This window comes from Bombyx mori, chromosome 22 (genome assembly GCF_030269925.1).
Source record: "Bombyx mori chromosome 22, ASM3026992v2".
Lineage (NCBI taxonomy): Eukaryota > Metazoa > Arthropoda > Insecta > Lepidoptera > Bombycidae > Bombyx > Bombyx mori.
In genome coordinates this window covers 4,127,693-4,148,922 of record NC_085128.1, presented here as the reverse complement: position 1 = coordinate 4,148,922, position 21,230 = coordinate 4,127,693, and the positions used below count along the sequence as shown (strand labels likewise).

Here is a 21,230-nt window from a genome sequence, read left to right as displayed (position 1 = left end):
GGTTTTTCCAATCTAGCTGTCTAAATATTGATTCAAGTATGGCAATGAAAATTTTTGGAGACATGGGGTTTAGGATTTTATATCAATTTATATTTATGATTTTTAATACGCAATTGTATTTAGTACAGACAATATTCATAGTCTACATACCCTCTTAAATGTTCATAATATTTACAATTTTAAGAACGGAACAATTCAGATATCACAGATTCAAATTAAAACTCTTATCACCGACATTGTTGTTTTGATGTCATTATTACACTGCTAGATCTTAGATAGATCTTATTGATACAATTTACAAATGGTTTTTTTTTATCTACGATAATCTATTCGGGCAGTACTTCTGGCGTCTTACGACCACTTACTGAATGATAATATAGATGTATTGACAATTATTAGTTGTCGATGGCATATCGATAAGATATCACTCGATTTACACGACGCTATAAGCTTGTAGAGATATGGTTTGAGTGGAATATGATATGGGCATGACGTAAAGTGACTTCAATGACTATAAATACATCCTGTCGAATCATTTCAAACTTTTTTCAAACGAAATACTTGCTTAAATCATGTTCGCAAATAATTTCCTACAATGAAGGAATAATATCGTGTAATAAAAATCGAAAGGGCATAATTTAATTCACGTGATTACTATGCAATTGAGAAACATCCCTAATTCATATCGACGGAAGAAAGTAATTTTTTTGTAACTGAAAAAGCCAATTTTACGTTCGCATACGGGTGGCGCATTTACGTCGCAGATGTCTATGGGCTCTAGTAACCATTTAACAGCATGTGGGCTGTGAGCTCGTCCACTCATCTAAGCAATAAAAAAAACACCAGAGCTATAAAACTCTTCCAAAAATTAATAACTCATATTATATCTATAAAGATAGAAAGTTGAAAATTGGTATGGTGTGGTATCTGAAGCTTATTTAATTATAATAATTTAAATACATCGATTTATATAAAGTTTGGTATAAAGTTGGAATTTTCAAGATACGACATTTTCGCTTTCGTCCGTCGATATCTCAAGGTCGATACAGACATTCAAGTTGCAATGTCCAGTAACCACTTAATACTAGATGGGCCAGCCTGAAGTCATTCCAGACTACAAAAATATTGATACTCAATAGGTTTATGATTATTGCAAGTAGCAAACTAATTTGTATATTTAATTCACATTCATTTTTGTGGGTGGTTCTCCCGATAAATGACGTCAGGTTAATGTGGATGTGAGTTGTATGCATATTAGGTACCAAAGTAGATATGAATATTCATCATTCGTATCAAATAATAAAACGTTCAATACCACTAAAATAAATTACAAATTTTATTACTTTTAGCATATTTTTTTTATTTTTTTATTGCTTAGATGTATGGACGAGCTCACAGCCCACCTGGTGTTAAGTGGTTACTGGAGCCCATAGACATCTACAACGTAAACGCGCCACACACCTTGAGATATAGTTCTAAGGTCTCAGTATAGTCAGTCACAACGGCTGCCCCACCCTTCAAACCGAAACGCATTACTGCTTCACGGCAGAAATAGGCGGAGCGGTGGTACCTGCCCGTGCGGACTCACAAGAGGTCCTACCACCAGTAATTACGCAAATTATAATTTTGCGGGTTTGATTTTTATTGCACGGTGTTCATTCCTTCACCGTGGAAGTCAATCGTGAGCATTTGTTGAGTACGTATTTCATTAGAAAAATTGGTACCCGCCAGCGAGATTCGAACACCAGTGCATCGCTCGATACGAATGCACCGGACGTCTTATCCTTTAGGCCACATAAATGCGCCCACGGCCCTGTTTGTTTGTGATAAAGTGTGAGTAATGTGACGTCACAGAAAGGTAATGTTAACCATTCGCCGTAGTAAAAGTTTTTTTTTTTTTTCGTCATAAACAGAAACTGCACAGGAAACAGATTATTTTAGGATTTTGGCACAAGACATCGTTTCTCATTACCGTTTTCTCCGTCATTCACCAAGGAAACTTATATAATACGATTTGCGTTTTAAAATCTGACACACCCACTTATTCTCTGACACGAAACGATCGCCTGAGAAATATTTGCGAAAAAATCTATTTTAAGGACGCTCTCTTCAGATTTACGTGTTTATTTCAATGTTTTATAGAATACCAAATGCAAATAAAGCCTGTAAAATACTTAACACTCATAAAATTTAATCACACTCTTAGTAATATTTAATTCACTCATTTGTCGTTTGTGATAAAATTTCTACATGGCGTCCTTGGCGAAGAGTTAATTTTATGTCAAGGTGTATTCGACATTTTTAAAAGATTTAAAAAGGAAGAAATTGCTTGGTATATTTTTTGTGGCATGTTTGGAAAATACGAAACGAAGTAGTGTAATAATTTTGATTGTAGTACTTTCAATTCAAACTTATGATCCTAGTCCTATATCAGATTTTAATTTTCAATTTTAACAAGCGCTGCATCGAATTTGTCACAAAAAATTTCAGATATCACTGGCAGTAATATTATGTCCAGTTTATTACTCAATACAATTCTGACTTAGAAGAAGAGGTAAACCTAAGAAGAAATGGACGGATTGCGTGAAAGACGATATGTGTAAGAGGGGAGTGAGCGAAGAAATTGTATATGATGGGGAGTATGGAAGGAGAAAACTGGGAGACTGGGGGAAGGGCAGGAGAATGATGACAATTCTGACTTCGACCTCTAGACTCAAGTTAGATGACATCATTCAAGTTGTATTGTCTATGGGCTCCAGTAATCACTCAACAACACGGAGCTCACAATTAAAAAAACAAAATTTCTAATAAAGCAAGCCTCGCGATTTGTTTTTAATTTATCATCTGCATCGTAAACTCGAAGTAAAGAAAACAAAAAAGAACAAATATTATTTATTTGTTGTCTAAATCTTGACAAAGGCAACAAAAAGATCTTAGGTAAAATAAATACTCACGGAATAACGCGAACAAAAGAAGTAACTACATTGATATACTCGATGCCTTCGAGAAAAACGGCAAAATTCGAAAATGTAATTTACTTTTGAGGGCTTCTTATTATGTACTAGTGATCCCCGCAGTAGTCGAAATTCGACTTTAATCAGTTGAAATTTTATGTTTAATGGTTCTATTGTCAAATACTATTATACTTATTTAATATAATCACAGATTTCGCCAAAACGACACTATACATAAATAATAATAAAGACAAACAATATTCATCTATTCTCAATTTAACCCCAGACTTTAAACACTAACAAAAGTTGACAATTGACAATAAACAAAGAGTATATTTATTTAAATGTATTGTATCAAATACATGGTAGTGTGTAATATTTTCTTTATTGATTTAATGTATCTTTTAAGGATTATTTAAAAAAAATATTAGCATTGTGCACTTCTTCTCTATATTTTCTATAAGTGTGAAAAGTTTCATACTCCTCCGTCCGCGCAATTTTCGTAAAAAAGGATACAAAGTTTTTCCTTCACGTATTAATATATAGACAACAATAATAGCGCACGTGATGGTCACGTGTGAAAACTGAAATATCCGCCTAATTCCACATTTAGCTGTTTGGCAACGTAACCAGGTACAGAGCTTTTACGGAATGTGTGTTGGCTCGTATTTGAAGATTTAAAAAAGGCAGAATTTACGCGATCTGTGTGTTTAAAACGATCTTCAATTTCTTCATTATTACGATTTACGCTTGCAAATGAAGAAACCGTTCGTTTAGTTTTAATGATTTTCCATAACAATGTATTTTTTTTTTAATACGAATGGGCAAATGATCTTCGAAATCCAATGGTTTAGTCAGTAACGTGTGATAAGACTCTGCTGAGGTTCAAATCTCGCTGCGGGTGCCAATTTTTCTAATGAAATACATAGTTTCGTATACGTATCTTCACCCTTGAAAACAAAACCATTAAAATTGTGATATCTATAGTTACGATACAATAAGCCTCAAGTCCTAAGGTGGATTTAGGCATTCATGACGTGTTGCGGTCTCCCGCCTACGGTGTTTTCTGAGCGCTATGACATGTCCTTCAAACGAGTCTTGTGGAGAGCACTGAGCGGTAGGTAGCAGGTTGGCTCTGCCCTTGGCATTGCTGACGTCCATGGGTGACGGTAACCATTCACCATCAGGTGGGCCGTATGCTAGATTGTCTACAGGGGCAATAAAAAAAAATACTAGGTGGACCGTGAATTTTTTTTTATTGCTTACATGGGTGGACAAGCTCACAGCCCACCTTGTTACCACTGTTAAGTGGTTACTGGGGCCCATAGACATCTACAACGTAAATGCGCCACCCACCTTGAGATATAAGCTCTTAGGTCTCAGTATAGTTACAACAGCTACCTCACCCTTCAAGCCGAAACGCATTACTGCTTCACGGCAGAAATAGGCAGGGCGGTGGTACCTACCCGTGCGGACTCACAAGAGCACCTACCACCAGTAATTACGCAAATTATAATTTTGCGGGTTTGATTTTTATCACACGATGTTATTCCTTAACCGTGGAAGTCAATCGTGAACATTTGCTAAGTACGTATTGCATTAGAAAAATTGGTACTCGCTTGGGGGATTCGGACGCCTTTGGATCGCTAGATACGAATTCATCGGACGTCTTATCCTTTACGGCACGACGACTTTCCCCTCACCCATTAAAACATTAAAAAAACTGAATTTTCATCACTTGGCACACAGTGCTTTATTATGTTAGAATTGTTAGGATGTAATTACGGACAAAAACTGCTGGATACAAGTCAAAGCTTCGAATAATATATCATTCATCACGTACAGACTTGGCCACGGTTCTTGAAGCCGAAACATTGTACCTATACATGCAAACAAAGACAAAACTGCTAAGTACCTCTTCTCCTATCGCTATAAAGCTAGCTATTAATGGTTTAAATTAGAAAAAAAGGAAAACAGTAGTAACAATGGAATATGAGGAATTTTTCGAAAGGATCCCTCCATCTCCTTTTTATCATCACACCTCCCGCCACCGTAGCAGAGTTTGATAGTTTTTCCAGAGACCTTTTTTGCCGCGTACCATCCAACTTTGGAATGAGCTCTCTTCTACGGTGTTTCCCGAGCGCTGTGACATGTCCTTTTTCAAATGAGGCTCGTGGAGGTTTTTTTTAATTTTTTTCTACCTAAGCTGATAGCCTTGAGAGGCTACGTCAGCGTAACCCTAACGTGTAGTTGAGCTCTCGGGGCTCAATCCAGGAGGCGGTGCTAACACTGGCCCTAGCAAGAGCAATGCTTCACAGAATCTAACACCGGATCGGAAACGCGACCCACTGAGAAGTTCCGCCGAGAAACTCAGTGGGCTGTCTCTATGGGTTAGTTTAATCGCCGAACCCTTTGTTGCATGTGACGGGTTTGACGAGAGCGGTGACCGGTATTTCAGGTCCGAAAAGTGTGTCCCAAAAGGTGCCCAAAAGCACCATTACTTGATCGGGAGGATCCGAAATGAGGGTACTAGACAGAAGAAAGTGGCTTGACTCTGCCCTAAAATTGCTGACGTCCCTAAGCGGCGGTTTCATTTACAACGGTAACGACCAAACAAAAAAGAAAATAAGCACAGATCTTAAGTGTTAGCTGTCACCGACTTTCCACTACTAAGATTTATATCACAATGAAAAACAATGTTAGTTTACCGAGCATAATTTTGTGAATACTGTTCTATATTTCTTGAAGCTACAATCTCAAGCGCAAATAAGTAAGAGTCTGTTGACCTAAGTGTCAGCTGTTTTTGACTGTGCTGTATCGCGATCAGAGCGGTTTGTTTTAACGTTATCGCTCAAGGGATTAGGGCATTAATTGTCACCTAACGGTAATTTCAGTGTCGTGATAATCGGTTGATACCGCAAACACGAATTGTTGGGGCGATCCTTCGAGTTCCAAGGGTTCGGCGATTAAACTAACCCATAGACACTGCCAACTGAGTTTCTCGGCGGATCTTCTCAATGGGTCGCGTTTTCGATCCGGTGGTAGATTTATGAAGCACTGCCTTTTTTGGGGCCAGTGTTAGCAACACTCCGGTTGAGCCCCGTTAGCTCACCTACCCGTCAAGGAAATGCTGAAATAGCCTCTCAAGGCTATCGACATAGGTAGGAAAAAATAAAAAAAAAGATCGAATAATAATTAGTTCGTTTGCAACAAGGAAAACTTTAAATTGAATAATTCATCTATACTTCTGTCCGGGTAATGAGGTCTACCACAGGAGATCTGTCCAGTGCTCTATTCAGGGTGTACGGCGATCCAACGATTTATATTTTTAATCGGTTGTATAAAAAAAATTTTAATTCATTTGGTTGTCCTCACGATGAAAAGATTCACTGATTATATTGCGATGCCTTCAGTTTCATGAACATTACAGATTTATTAAAAAGTAGATCACGGGTGTTGTTATATTAATATGCATTCTCCATCATTGTTCTTTTATTTATTACCTTGTGGTGGTAGCCATCATACAACACAAGATATTTCACAAATGCCTGAATCTCGCTTACGACATTTTCAAGACAAGCTTGCAAGTTTACAAGTTCCGAACAATAACATTCGGACCGTCGGTCCACCGAGCAATATCACCCGCTCTGTAGGAGATCTTCTCTTTATCGTATACCTAAACCTTAACCAGCGAACGAGTATACATCCCAGTTGATAGTGAGTGGTGACCGATGCACAATGACACCGGGAAAATTGAGGGCACTGATTTCTCTAATCCTCGTTTGGAGAAGAATATTTCATAGTGTCCAGGACGTACTGTCGAGGGTAGATCATGCCAGAGCCGGATGGGACGTGGTCAAAAATATCTCTAAACACGAACTATGGATGCGTAGCTCAATGTTTCCAGGTTTTTTATTGCTTAGATGGGTGGACGAGCTCACGGCCCACCTGGTCTTAAGTGGTTACCATAGACATCTACAACGTAAGACCATAAAGACTGGTAAGTCCGTAGTAAGACTATAGACATCTACAACGTAAATGCCGCCACCCACCTTGAAATAGGTATAAGTTCTAATCTCTCAGTTCAGTACAACAACTGTCCCATTCTTCAAACCGAAGAATGGGGCAGAAATAGGCAGGATACCTATCCGTGCGGACTCACAAGACGTCCTACCACCAGTAATGTAGTATGGAGGAACTCCATTCCGATGGCGAGTAGTCTAATAGGCAGTCGTAGCCGCCATAAAGGGCACCATGAACATCTTCTCATGTTCCAAGCAAACACAAGCACACGTGATGCGAATTAGCTAAAATATTCCAGGAAAGGGTCGGACAAACGATACAATGTTTGATGAAGGTGAAGGGTACTCGGCTTAGAGCCAATTCGACTGCGCTTTTCACGGCGCCAGAAATGTACTCCGATCGTTCGGTCGACAACCCGCCTAAACGTCAGAAGACCAGCTGCGACCGTGGGCGGTGACGGAAACTCATATTACTTAAAACAAATCGCACATCGCAGTTTGGATGGTATCCACATTACCAAAAGGAAAATCATATTTGTAAATTTAAAATAATATGTTGTGACATTTTAAAATTAATTGTGGAATTTATAAAAATAAATTCTGAATCATGCTCGCTATTAAATTAGGTGAAATAAGACTAGAATATTGACATGTCGGATAAATTGTTTAAATTAAATAGGTAATTTTACGTAAGCATCGTGTTAGGCTACAAAAAAGTGTACCAATTCTAATATATTTATCAGCTGATCTGCTTATGCCTGAGTCACCCTTTGAATAATCGAAATTCCAAAAAGGAATATATACATCTACTGTTTGTTTTTGAATCTGAATCTGAAAGAATACTAGATAACACTTTTATTTACTATTTTATATTTTATTATATATAAACTATTGTAGGAACACAATTTGCGGATAACGATATGTAAATTACAATTTAGTCACTGTTGACAATTGTTTAACAATAGTTATAATGAGTTGACACGACACTTATTCAAAATAGAATTTATTTAAATTTTTAGTTTACTCTTCACTAAAAAGGTTATAAATAGCGTTCATAACTCTTTATTATCTGTGCACGACTGTATAGAACAAAATTAATAGGACTTTTTGGCGGGAACGCGAGGAGTGAAGTTGTGTGATTTGTTTTATTTTGTCTATTTAGTGTTTCTTCGGGTTTAAATGTGTAATAACGGTGGTTTATTAACTGTTTAATATCTGTGAAAGTGCACAAATGTGGGAAAATGAAACAAAGCCGCTGGATGCAACTTCTCGGGATCCTCCAAAAAGTCCACTGAAAAAATCTTAGTAAATGTAGTAATTAGATTATATTTCATTCCATATCATCTCATTTCATTTAATTTCATCCCAGTTGATTAATTAATCATTTTCATTTCATTTCACTCCATATTATCATTTTTCATAAAAATAAGAATATAAATTAAAATAAGACATGAATTAAAGGTCTTAGTTACCAGGTCATAAAACCATTTAAAAAAAAAAAACAAAATTAATAATCGTAGTAACGAGCAAATTTACATGCTATTTACAGTATTGTCTTTGCAGTATCCAAACAGCGAAATTTAATTATCACAGCTGTTGGTTATTTAGTGAAGGTCACTGACATGCTATCGTTTAATGAGACCGTGTAAATAAACCGAAATTGTCGATGAATTTAATGTATCCAATCATAGCTGGGACTGCATGTTTATTTATCTAAAAGCGTAACAATGTTTAAATATAATAAATTCATATCACCACGCTGTCATTACTTGATTGTGATTCACAAATGTACTATTCTTTTTTTTTATATTATTTATATTTTGCATTAAAAATTATGTGCTTTGTTTTAACTGTGAAGCACATAGCTGCATATTAAATAATTTGGAAAAATCAACAAAATAAAAGTTACTCACTTCTCTTCCGTCATTGTTATCACAGTTTGTCCGTTCAGTTATTGTATCAAACGTATGTAAATTATCACTAAAATGGTGATGCACTTGATAAATATCACTGCATGATGACTGACTTGCTCGCGACTAATATTTGGTGGAAACGAATTTTCCGCAAAACGCGTTTGCTCCCCACAAGGGTTAGTTGCGAACTGGCTTCGCGCAGAGTTTTCATTCGGAATATATTTTCTTTGCGATATAAACTAGGTACAGAGCTGCTAAGTGATGTTGGGATTCTTACGTTCAAAGACTAAATATTGTCCAAATGCATCCAAGGATAAGAAATTTTTAGCTTCTATATACTCACCATAGTAAACAGTTTCGCCTCGCCTTATTCACACCTTCCCTTTAACTTTAATCGAAGATTGAAAAATCTATAAAATAATATGTTAGTGATCACAATTTTTTAAATCTGTTTTATTAAGTACTTTGAACAAACACGTCAATTTACCCGGAGATGTGTTAACTACAATCTAAATAAACAACTAGCTACTAAAAATACTCTCAGATGTGGGTACTTTAGGATTCTTTTGATTCGGATGGTGGGTAAAAATTAAATAACAAAAAGTATACCGCCAAAAGGTGCGAAATAGATAGTGGGATGTCTCCACTATTCTAAAGAACCACATAAAAAATACGAAACGCCACGACAATCGTTTGTACCAACGTCGAAGCGATTTACACAAAAGAGATCCTTTAATGGCATTTATATTTTTAGTGAGCGAACTCACAGCCCACCCGGTGTTAAGTGGTTACCACAGTCTTTTGACATCACAACACCTATGTCAATGCCCACACCTATCTTAAGATATGAGATCTAAGTTTATGGCTGTCACTCCCGTCAAACTGGAACGCATTAGTACCTACTTCGCAGCAGATATAGGGAACCCGGGTTTACAAGACGCCATACCGACAGTAAATTCTTGCTGCGAATAAAATATTTTACACAATTCAACAGAAAACGACTCTGTTACTACAGTTTATTGATATTAACCGGTAAATCATCATAACATAAAAACCAACAAATCGATATGTGCTTAGTAACATAATATGATGTCAATAATTCGAACGAACAATGTATTATTGTGAATAATATTATGAATTGTGATAATAGCAGCATCTCAGACCCTTTTTAAATTAGGCTGTACGTATCTTTTCATTGCGTCCGCACGTCATGTACCTACCGTGTTGTCGACGTCGCCCTAAACAATGTCATTACGGATCCTCCCGATCCATTAACGGTGCTTTTAGGTATCACAAGCACCGGTCACCGTCCTCTTCGAACCCGTCGCTTGCAACGAAGGGTTTGACGAGTGAATTAACCCATAGACACAGCCCACTGAGTTTTTTGCCGGATCTTCTTTCTTTCAGTAGGTCGCGATTCCGATCCGGTGGTAGATTCTGCAAAGCGCTGCTATGGCTAGGGCCAGTGTTAGCAACACTCCCACACACTACAAAAAAAGTACATCGTTGAATTGTAACATTGTACTATCGTCGGCACCTCAAAGAATGTTTTGGTACTGTGTTCGGACCACAGCTGACGACCGAGTAGTTTGTTTCAGCAAATGTGTTTTTCTAACTTTTACCGAACGCCACAGAGAAGGCTGGACATTAAAAATAGGCATTAGGCATAGGTATTGAAGGCACTGTCTGAGAATCATGTAACTTACCTTATTGGCTAGCTCAGTGACGTAGCTCGAGGCTCATGGTCAGCAGTCTTTAGACTGTGATTGAAAATCGATTTTAATTTCGAAGTTGCGGTTCACAAATGGACAGCCAGTTAGAGCACCTAACGATCGTTTCTATAATCGATTTTATCGGAATATCAATTCGAAAATCTTGGTAAATAGTAAGTCAGTGTACTCATGTCTGCTCATGTCAAACGTTCTGGCTGGCTGAGATCATATCCTTCGGCAGACATAAACTTTGCTTACAAAAATACATCAGAGGTACGTCCACCAAAGATTTTTTTCTGTCGGTTTTATTATACTCTTTTTTTTTCTTCTTATTCTCAATAGCGTCACTCTTGACAGAGTGGTTGTGATGGACAGACGTGACGTGTCTCAGGATGTCCCGTCGTCACATCACTCTTGCGTGCTATTAATGCAACCTATAAATATGAAAGCTTGAATAACGTCAATGCCATTCCTGTTTTGTAACTGCTGAATTAAGAAACAACACCATAAACTACTATACTTTACTTCAATCCGTGACACTTCACTCTGTTTAAAACTGCTATATTCATATCATTGCCATTTCCTACACTAGCGCTAATTCGGTGAGACTCCCAAAAATAATTTGCTGTTTACAGGTGGATACTTTTTCGACCTGTCCCTTATACAAGATGGTACTCCTTACCTCTACCCACCATTGTTTTATAACATCGAAATTGACACGTATGTACATACTATAAGATCATGTAGAGGGGACAACCAGACATTTGGATCTACATTTTTAACCACTATTTGATTTCATTAGTTAATTGTATACTAAATATTGAGCATTCGAACGATTAGCACTTACTTCTGAATTCGCGTAAAATTGGAACATCATGAATTCAATATCAACGTTCAACAGACAAACTATCTTAAGTACGTTTTAAATTATTTTTCGGTATTTTTTAATAAACGTCTTTGGTTTTTAAAACGAATCCTGCTTTATTTGCATTGAATTGAATGATTTGAATCCTGCACCATTGGTTTTGTGCATTTCTTTTTAAACATGACCAATCTAATCTACGACAGATTGTGTTCGACTCTGTTGACATCATTGTCACCGTAATTGCTCGGGATGCTTACTAGATTTATAATCCATGAAGCTTGAAGTCTGACTTTTCTCTTATTTGCACAATTCATCGCTGTGGTCCGGTGATTGATGACATTGACTGCACCATAGCACCGTTTCCAGGTCGCCTTCGATAATATTAAGTTAATTAAAGAAACTGGTATTCGGTATCTTGGTGTGTATTATCTGTTATTGTTAACCATCTTAAAAAAAAATAGGAAGTTAAAAAATCGATTATTTTTTTATTTGTGTGTTAGCTGAGAACTTTTTTCAGAACGATTTGGATGATTCTTTCTTTGTTTGAAAACCAGGGCTTCTCAATTGTCCCTTTTTATTTTATCAAGATCAGATTTTTGAATTCGTCTTTTTAGTGCTTATTTAATTGACTTAAATTACATTGACGATAATCTCATTTAATTTTTATTTTGTCTTTCTTTTTCCTAAAAACACTAGTTAGTATATATTCACGGTAAACATGGCACACACGAATGTTGAATGTATCATGTTTAGCGTTTAGTAAATTTTATAGTTGAATAATTCATTATTTTTTTACATACGCAATTTTTTTTTCGGAGGTCTTTCCTGTGGTCGTGTTTGTTGTCTGTCAGAGAAACTGTCATGTGACAATTAACGCATATCTTCTAATTTAATGTATTAAATTTTTGTGACGACTCCAAGCCTGACGAAAGCACTTAAACATACGATTTTTGGTACATTGTTCGCTTAGCCATCGTAGTGTCAGAAATAACCAGTTTTTATATTTGGATATTTTTTTTATATTTTCATTTTATGTTATATATATTTATGTATATCCCAACAGACCCACTACTGGACATAGGCCTCTCCAAGCCGCGCCAGAACCATCGATCCTAGGATAAGTGTATGTAGCGGATTCCATAGATTTTCAACAAGTCGTCGGTCTACATCGTGGGAGGCATATATTTATATCTTTCAATATTGCAGTTTCATTGCTATGAACACGTAACAAGTTCATAGACTTCTGTATATTAGATAGTACGTCCGTTCTGCCTAACGTTCCTAAATCTAGGGCAAATCGTTCTCCTCTTAGGGACAAGGTTATTCGTGGAGACGACCATATTTTAATGATAACTTCGTCTCTAGTGTAGCAAGGATTGCAGCAGGAATTCAGATTTTAGTGTCTATGGACTTTATCGGGTGCACTTACAGCTGGTTGGCTGGAAATATCTGAGAAATAATAAAACACATAGCTGATTTTTTGTATTTACGTTCAAAAGTTTCTGACACATCTGAAAATTTTAATATCTTGACTTAAACTATAAGAGAATCATCACCGTTCGCTATTACAGAATGAGTCCACTAACACTTCGTCCGCTGGATAGATTCCAACTCACAAATCATCTACACATACTTACTTTAGATCACGTTATTCATTAGAAACGCTTTGGAAAATCTAAATGTTATGTAGGGTTGCTTGCTTACATTGAATTAAGTGGTGAATGTTGGATCCTAGCCTGTAATAGAACGTTCGAATAATCATCTACCGAATTTGAGTCTCTAGCTAAATAATATTTCTAATTTTGTTGTCAACCACTTTGCGGAGAAACTAAATGCAATCTTACATTCTTACCTACAATCTATAGATCTTAAACAAATTAGAACTACGGCTTTCCCTGGAAACTTGAACCAGATTATAGAACCTTCTAGTATGATTGTGGCTGTGTGTCTTGGTTTCATAGCATTTACACTGGCGGCAATGGTGTATCAAAGCGAATTTTTTTGTTGTTATTAAAAGAAGAAAGTAAGAAAACTTTGCTATATGTATAATAATTATAAAGATTTAGTAATTTATAAGGACCTAGTAAGTGTTTGTGCTGTTGCTGACATAGTACTCGTAGGTAATCTACGTGTGTATTAAAAGACGATACATTCGTGATTATATTGCATATTAATGCCTATATGCCTATTTATCATCTGGTGTTAAGTGGTTACTGGAGCCCATAGACATTTACAACGTAAATGCGCCAGCCACCTTGAGATATAAGTTCTAAGATCTCAGTATAGTTGCAACGGCTGCCCCATCCATCAAACCGAAACGCATTACTGTTTCTCGGTAGAAATAGGCGGATAGTGGTACCTACCCGCGTGGACTCACAAGATGTCCTTCCACCAGCAATAATATTCATTTGCAGATACTCGTATGTATAGCAATTTTCATAAAAATCAAGACGTTTGAATTGCAGACACTAGTGAAAAAGAACACGGGTTACGTAGTGTTTAGTTAAGCGTCCATGCACCCCATAATGTAAGCGCCGCTTCTCCACATTAGGACATGTCTAAGAGTCAATTGTGTGGTGTATGGACAGGCTGTCTTATCCTTCAAACGGAAACGCATCATTGGTACCCTGTAGGAATAGAACTCCACATCGCTAGAGACAAAAACAGATGGAGAAAGAGCGTGCGACAGAAAGTGATACAGAAGGGTGGTCACGACCCCCAGGAGTGAGGAATACGACTTATGGAGGAGGAGGAATAGCAAATCTGATTTAAAAGTTTTTTTATACTTTTTTTGGAAACAGCAGTATTTATCCAGCAAAAAGTTTGGGATTATTTTAGTACCCATACTTGGAATATCGATAGTTTTTTTTTGTCTTTGTTGCTTATAATGTTTGTCAGATTCTGTCATTATCATCATTAGTCATATGCACGGGTAAATCGGGAAGTTTTGACGCGAGAAAAATCCATAAGCACTGATGAGTTGACCAACACTCCTAACATCACACACTCCTAACATGACCAACATCCTGCTTGAGCTCTGGCATAACTGACAACGAAGACCATGGGAGTTGTGGAAGTAATCGAAAAATAATTTACAGTAAAGCACGCTGGTATAAAAAAAAAACCTTGCCGATTTCGAAAATAATCTCTCTATGTTTGAACATACGTAAAGTTGAGTAAAAGGTAATCGTAAATTATTCCATTTCAGTTCAACAACGATTAATTTATTTACATAACTCAGCTATTTGTGTCTGCGCTCACAAAAGAGCTCTCGTGACACTTGTGCATTGCATTATATTGTGTATTATCTTTTGTTTGCTCGAGTCTTTAATGTTTTACTGTTCTTGTCTGAACAAAAAGTTTTACTCAATAATTGTGTTATCTGTGGCACCTAAAATGATATGTTCTGGTGCATAGATTATACACTTAATATATTTCTGGTGTGACGATTCAAGTGTAAGACAATAGAGGCCAATACTAGCGAGTATTTATCCTATTCTGTATACATGTACAGATTATAAAATATCATTTAAAAAGAAGTAACGTGGTTTGAAAAAAAATTGTTGATTTTGGTATTAAAATTATTGTAGGTGGCGGCCTCCCCCCGGTGAAGGTCAAGGGGCGACCTGAGGGGGTGAGGCCGCGCGGCGCGCTACCAGCACTCTAGCGCGCTGCCGTGGAGTGATTAGAGCGACCGGTCGACGGTGTATCGCGTCCCGACCCGGCAGGCTGGTTCTGGTCCAGCGGGGTATTCCGGGACACCAGCGGCACCGTCTGGGCGGCCCGACGGGCTGCCGTACCGAGACGGCCGACGTTTCAGAGCCTTCGATTCGCCTCGAAGGCTCCGTCGGCTGGGCGTCCTTGGGGTGAGCCGCGCCGTCTGGTTGTAGTGTTGACCGCGGTAGCCCCCCTACCTCATCCGGGTTCTGACCTCGGAGGGGATCGGACGTCGGGTGTAAGAGTGCAGGGGAGTCGTTTAGTGGGTGGGTCCTAAAATCCTTGGGCCCGCGGTCTGCTCGCAACACCATGCAGACCGTTGAGTCTCACATACCCCGCGCGCCCCTTTTGCGCGGGGACCTCGTAGGAGGTTCGGCCCTCTACCCGAAAAAAAAAAAAAAAAAATGGTATTAAAATTATCACGATTAAGCGATATTGTAAAATCCCATAATACATTTTATTAATAATCATTTTTAAAATAGTTTTACGTTGAATTACATTTAAATTAAGTTCTAAACTTTAAAAAAATATATATTTGCTGAGTAATATGCGTGTGTGACACCTATAAAGTCTACGTCACATTGTTACATTTTCTTTAAAAAAAAAACGTTTTAAGCTACGATTTATCAAACAAAATTTCTCGTAGAACGCACAGTGACTGCTTCTAGCAACGCACAAAAGATATTTTTGATGTACTCTCGTAAACAGTTGCAAATTCACTTGCGTCAGAGACGTAAGACATTGAAATAGTGACGAAAATAATTTTACACACTTCTTAGATACAACTCGTGTTTTTCCCTATGAAGGCGATATATGCAGATTGATTGGTATTTTATATATGACTAGTTGTTTGTTTTTATATCTACGAGCTATCTATCTGGCCATCGTTAATCGAAAAGCCCGTAAGTTTTTCCAAATACGCCCTCAAACTTTGTTATAATAATGTATTAAGTAAAACAAACCCGGGTTTCGCACTACCGTAGAAGTTACCACGACTGTAGGCTGTTCAGTCAGTTCCTGGCTACGAATAAAGTAAGTATTCACAAATTGCAAAACGTATAAAGCAATGTTTTAATCCAAAGTATTTACTGACATCAAAGTAAAAATATGTTGATATTTATTTAAAGGCAAATGAGTGCATATATGACAATCTATGAGATTATTTTACATTACATATTACAACTATTAACATAACATTTACTGGTGATAGGACCTCTTGTGAGTCCGCACGGGTAGGTACCACCGCCCTGCCTATTTCTGCCGTGAAGCAGTGATGCGTTTCGGTTTGAAGGGTGGGGCAGCCGTTATAACTATACTGAGACCTTAGAACTTATGTCTCAAGGTGGGTGGCGCATTTGCGTTGTAGATGTCTATGGGCTCCAGTAACCACTCAACACCAGGTGGGCTGTGAGCTCGTCCACCCATCTAATAAAAAAATAAAAAAAACTAGATTTTGTCCGAGACTTCGTCCGCGTGGAATAGTTCACAAATAATGCTTTATTTTAGAACAAATTTGGTCAGCATAAAAAACGTTATAGTGAGCCAACCTTAACATACAGACATATGCTGTCGCTGACTATTTTTACATTCATTCTGTCATCATTTTTTACAACAATTCTGTCATTTATTTTAGCGAAACTTTAACCGTTTCTGCAGCGCACGCAGCGGAAGCTCTGAAAAGGAAAAAAAACCCGATTTTGAAACATTATTTATTGGCGCACCGCTTGCATTGGTCTTAGCGTGATGTTATATAGCCTATAGCCTTTGTCGATAAATGGGCTATCTAATACTGATAGAATTTTTCAAATCGGACCAGTAGTTCCTGAGATTAGCGCGTTCAAACAAACAAACTCTGCAGCTTTATAATATTAGTATAGATGAGTGTCGTTAAGAAAGAGCTCCAATTTGAAAATCGTTAACACGTTGACTACCAAGTATGTCAGCGGGCCCTACGCGGCGCTCTGAAGTAATTATGTCAATTTCTGGTACTAAGCACCTGAATTACCTTCTTTTGTTTTTAATATGTGTTTTATGTTTTTAAGTCTCTTATTAATAGATTTATTCTCAATATCTTCGGATTAGTCTTTCCCAGAGTCTCCTAGATATTCCGGTGCCTTAGTAACAGAATCTTAGAGTTATATGTTATTTCATTGGTATGTTTGGACTTTTTAATTGTCGCAATCACAAATGCCTTCATAATTAGGTTTTTTTTTTCTTGAAATCAGACGATTACATGACATTGATTCAGTGATTTTCTATCAAATTCAACAATCCTACAACAATCCAAATCCTGTATAATAAAAATCTTACATTTATTTCCGTTATCTGGTACCTGTAACACAAGTTCTTTACGAACTTATCACGGGATCAGTTACCGTGGCGTAATTGTTAGTAAATATTTATTTATTTATTTATTATTTATTAATGTGTTAAACGGGGAGTAAGGGGGAGATCGGAATGCTACCTTCACCGGCCCAATTGTCAACCCCACCTGCACGCGCCGGATAGCGGCGGCGACCAACAGGTTGCCGTGGTACTCCCTGCTAGAAAACCAACGGGGCAATGGCGACCGAGCAATGGCGGTATAACCATACACACCCGTCAAGATAACCTATACGGAAGAGGCGTCAGAAACCTTGGGGATCAAATACCCCCTAAAATGCTGGTGCAGAAGGCAACGGGAAACCACTGCACTTATTTCCCACGAGAGTCATGGGCAGGTCGCATCCGACTGATGCATGACCACGACCACTCTGTCAAGAGTGTACGAATAGGAAGAATGTGTGGGGGTTGATTGCTTCCCGCTTCCGTAGGTTTAACCCGCGATTCCCTACAAGTGACCCCTGGGTGGTGCAAAACGGGAGCCGAACACATAATCGGTGGTAGGACTTGTCCGACTGGCTGGCGACCACCCTCCAACTAGAGTCCGCCGCCAAATAGCCTAGCTGTGTTCCGGCGTGTGGGTTGGAGAGCCAGTTTTATTCCTTCCCTTTCCTCTTCCTTGTTCGGGGTGAATCTTGATGATGCCTGGAACATGCGGAGCAGACGTGCGTGCGAGCTCGCGGGACGTGATTGTTTGACGGGGGTATAGGGAGACCCAGTGAAACGGTGTTCGCCGCCGCCCGCCGGTCAGTTGGGGACCTGAACCCGGGTGTCTCTACTAAACTCCGCCCCGGGAAGCTGTCCCGCCAACCGGTGTAAAATCCTGCCGTGCGGTCGTCGTGCCGGAGTCGGAGACCGGAGTGGATCCCGGCGATCGCACGCAGGGTGGACTGGGGGCCCTTCCATGCCCTGCGTCAGTCTCTCACGCAACCCGTGGTCGAGCACGTACTGTGTTCCGCGCTTTATTCAGGTATCGTCATGATTTCGCTTCGAACTTCCTACCCCACCCATTCCCACTCTCCAAACAAAAAAAAATCAAACATGACAGTACAAAAAAGGAAAAGGGTTTTGTCGGCGATGCCCCATTCCACATTTAATGTGGATTTCAGCAATGTAAGGGGCCTACACAGCAACCTCGACGCCGTACACCACCATCTTGAGACGGCGCAGCCTGCCCTCCTTTTTCTGACGGAGACGCAGATATCTGCTCCGGATGATACTTCGTACCTTGAATACCCCGGCTACGTATTGGAGCACAACTTCCTGCGTAAAGCCGGGGTGTGTGTATTCGTCCGGGCTGATGTCTGTTGTCGCCGTCTACGAGGCCTCGAACAACGGGACCTGTCCCTCTTGTGGCTGCGCGTAGACCATGGGGGTTGTACCCGAGTCTACGCGTGCCTGTACAGGTCCCAGAGCAGTGATGCAGGTTCAGCTCTGATAGAGCATGTGCAAGAGGGGACTAGCCGCGTGCTTGAGCAGTACCCATCTGCGGAGGTGGTGGTTCTTGGAGATTTTAACGCTCACCACCAAGAGTGGTTGGGGTCCAGAACCACTGACCTACCGGGTCGGGCTGCTTACGATTTCGCCCTGGCCTACGGCCTCTCCCAGCTGGTGACACAGCCCACCCGTGTCCCAGATATTGAGGGGCACGAGCCTTCTCTGTTGGACCTTCTGCTGACCACCGATCCAGCCGGATACAGTGTAGTGGTCGACGCTCCGCTTGGATCGTCTGATCACTGCCTTATCCGTGCTGCCACACCACTCTCTCGTCCTAGTCGTCGAACGACGACCAGGTATCGAAGAGTTTGGCAGTATTTGTCAGCAGATTGGGATGGATTGCGTGAATTTTACGCATCCTACCCATGGGGGCGGTTCTGCTTTTCCTCTGCTGATCCTGACGTCTGTGCGGACCGTCTTAAAGACGTGGTGCTCCAGGGGATGGAATTGTTTATTCCCTCCTCTGAAGTGCCCGTTGGGGGTCGCAGCAGACCCTGGTATAACAATGCCAGCAGGGATGCTGCACACCTCAAGCGGTCCGCATACGTGGCATGGGATAATGCCAGGAGACGTCAGGACCCTAACATCTCAGAGGAAAGGCGGAAATATAACGCCGCTTCCAGGTCCTACAAGAAGGCTATTGCCAAGGCGAAGTCGGAGCACGTTGCTAGAGTTGGCGAGCGACTAAAGAGCTATCCCTCTGGGAGCCGTGCTTTTTGGTCGCTCGCCAAAGCCGCAGAAGGAAACTTTTGCAGGTCTAGTCTCCCACCACTGCGAAAGTCCGATGACAGTCTGGCCCATAGTGCGAAAGAGAAGGCTGACCTTCTGGTCAAACTCTTCGCCTCGAACTCGACCGTGGACGACGGGGGTGCCACACCACCGAACATCCCCCGGTGTGATAGTTCCCTGCCGGAGATCTGCTTTACACAGTGTGCAGTCAGGCGGGAACTCCGACTCCTGGACGTCCATAAGTCGAGTGGGCCAGACGGCATCCCCGCAGTGGTTCTGAAAACGTGCGCCCCTGAGCTGACGCCTGCGCTAACGCGTCTGTATCGCCTCTCTTATTGCGCTAACAGGGTTCCGTCTTCATGGAAGACCGCCCACGTCCACCCTATCCCCAAGAAGGGTGACCGGTCGGACCCATCGAGCTATAGGCCTATCGCGATAACTTCCTTGCTTTCCAAGGTGATGGAGCGAATAATAAATATACAACTCCTGAAGTATCTTGAAGATCGCCAGCTGATCAGTGACCGACAGTACGGTTTCCGTCACGGTCGCTCAGCTGGCGATCTTCTCGTATACCTTACTCACAGGTGGGCTGAAGCCTTGGAGAGCAAGGGCGAGGCTCTTGCTGTGAGCCTTGATATCGCGAAGGCCTTCGACAGGGTCTGGCATAGGGCACTTCTGTCGAAGCTACCATCTTACGGAATCCCCGAGGGTCTCTGCAAGTGGATCGCTAGCTTTTTGGATGGGCGGAGCATCATGGTCGTTGTAGACGGTGACTGCTCTGATACCATGACCATTAACGCTGGCGTTCCACAAGGTTCGGTGCTCTCCCCCACGCTTTTCATCCTGTATATCAATGACATGCTGTCTATTGATGGCATGCATTGCTATGCGGATGACAGCACGGGGGATGCGCGATATATCGGCCATCAGAGTCTCTCTCGGAGCGCGGTGCAAGAGAGACGATCTAAACTTGTGTCTGAAGTGGAGAACTCTCTGAGGCGAGTCTCCGAATGGGGTGAATTGAACTTGGTTCAATTCAACCCGATAAAGACACAAGTTTGCGCGTTCACTGCGAAGAAGGACCCCTTTGTCATGGCGCCGCAATTCCAAGGAGTATCCCTGCAACCTTCCGAGAGTATTGGGATACTTGGGGTCGAGATTTCGAGCGATGTCCAGTTTCGGAGTCATCTGGAAGGCAAAGCCAAGTTGGCGTCCAAAATGCTGGGAGTCCTCAACAGAGCGAAGCGGTACTTCACGCCTGGACAAAGGCTTTTGCTTTATAAAGCACAAGTCCGGCCTCGCGTGGAGTACTGCTCCCATCTCTGGGCCGGGGCTCCCAAATACCAGCTTCTTCCATTTGACTCCATACAGAGGAGGGCCGTTCGGATTGTCGATAATCCCATTCTCACGGATCGTTTGGAGCCTCTGGGTCTGCGGAG

The 21,230-nt window shown here is 40.4% G+C and overlaps 1 protein-coding gene across 3 annotated transcripts in view; it reads right to left on the bottom strand.

Moving 5' to 3' along the window:
- Positions 1-9,397, bottom strand: part of ST5 (putative sugar transporter protein 5) — a 44,568-nt gene extending 35,171 nt beyond the window's left edge. Inside the window, exon 1 of one of the 3 annotated variants that reach the window (XM_062674825.1) lies at positions 9,233-9,397. In XM_062674825.1, coding sequence (XP_062530809.1) covers positions 9,233-9,235 — 3 coding nt within the window. In that variant the 5' untranslated portion in view covers positions 9,236-9,397. Of the gene's footprint in view, positions 1-8,889; positions 9,194-9,232 lie in introns of those variants that run through there. The other 2 variants (XM_021351754.3, XM_021351753.3) reach the window with 2 other exon arrangements.
- Between the last annotated feature and the right edge of the window lie 11,833 nt (positions 9,398-21,230).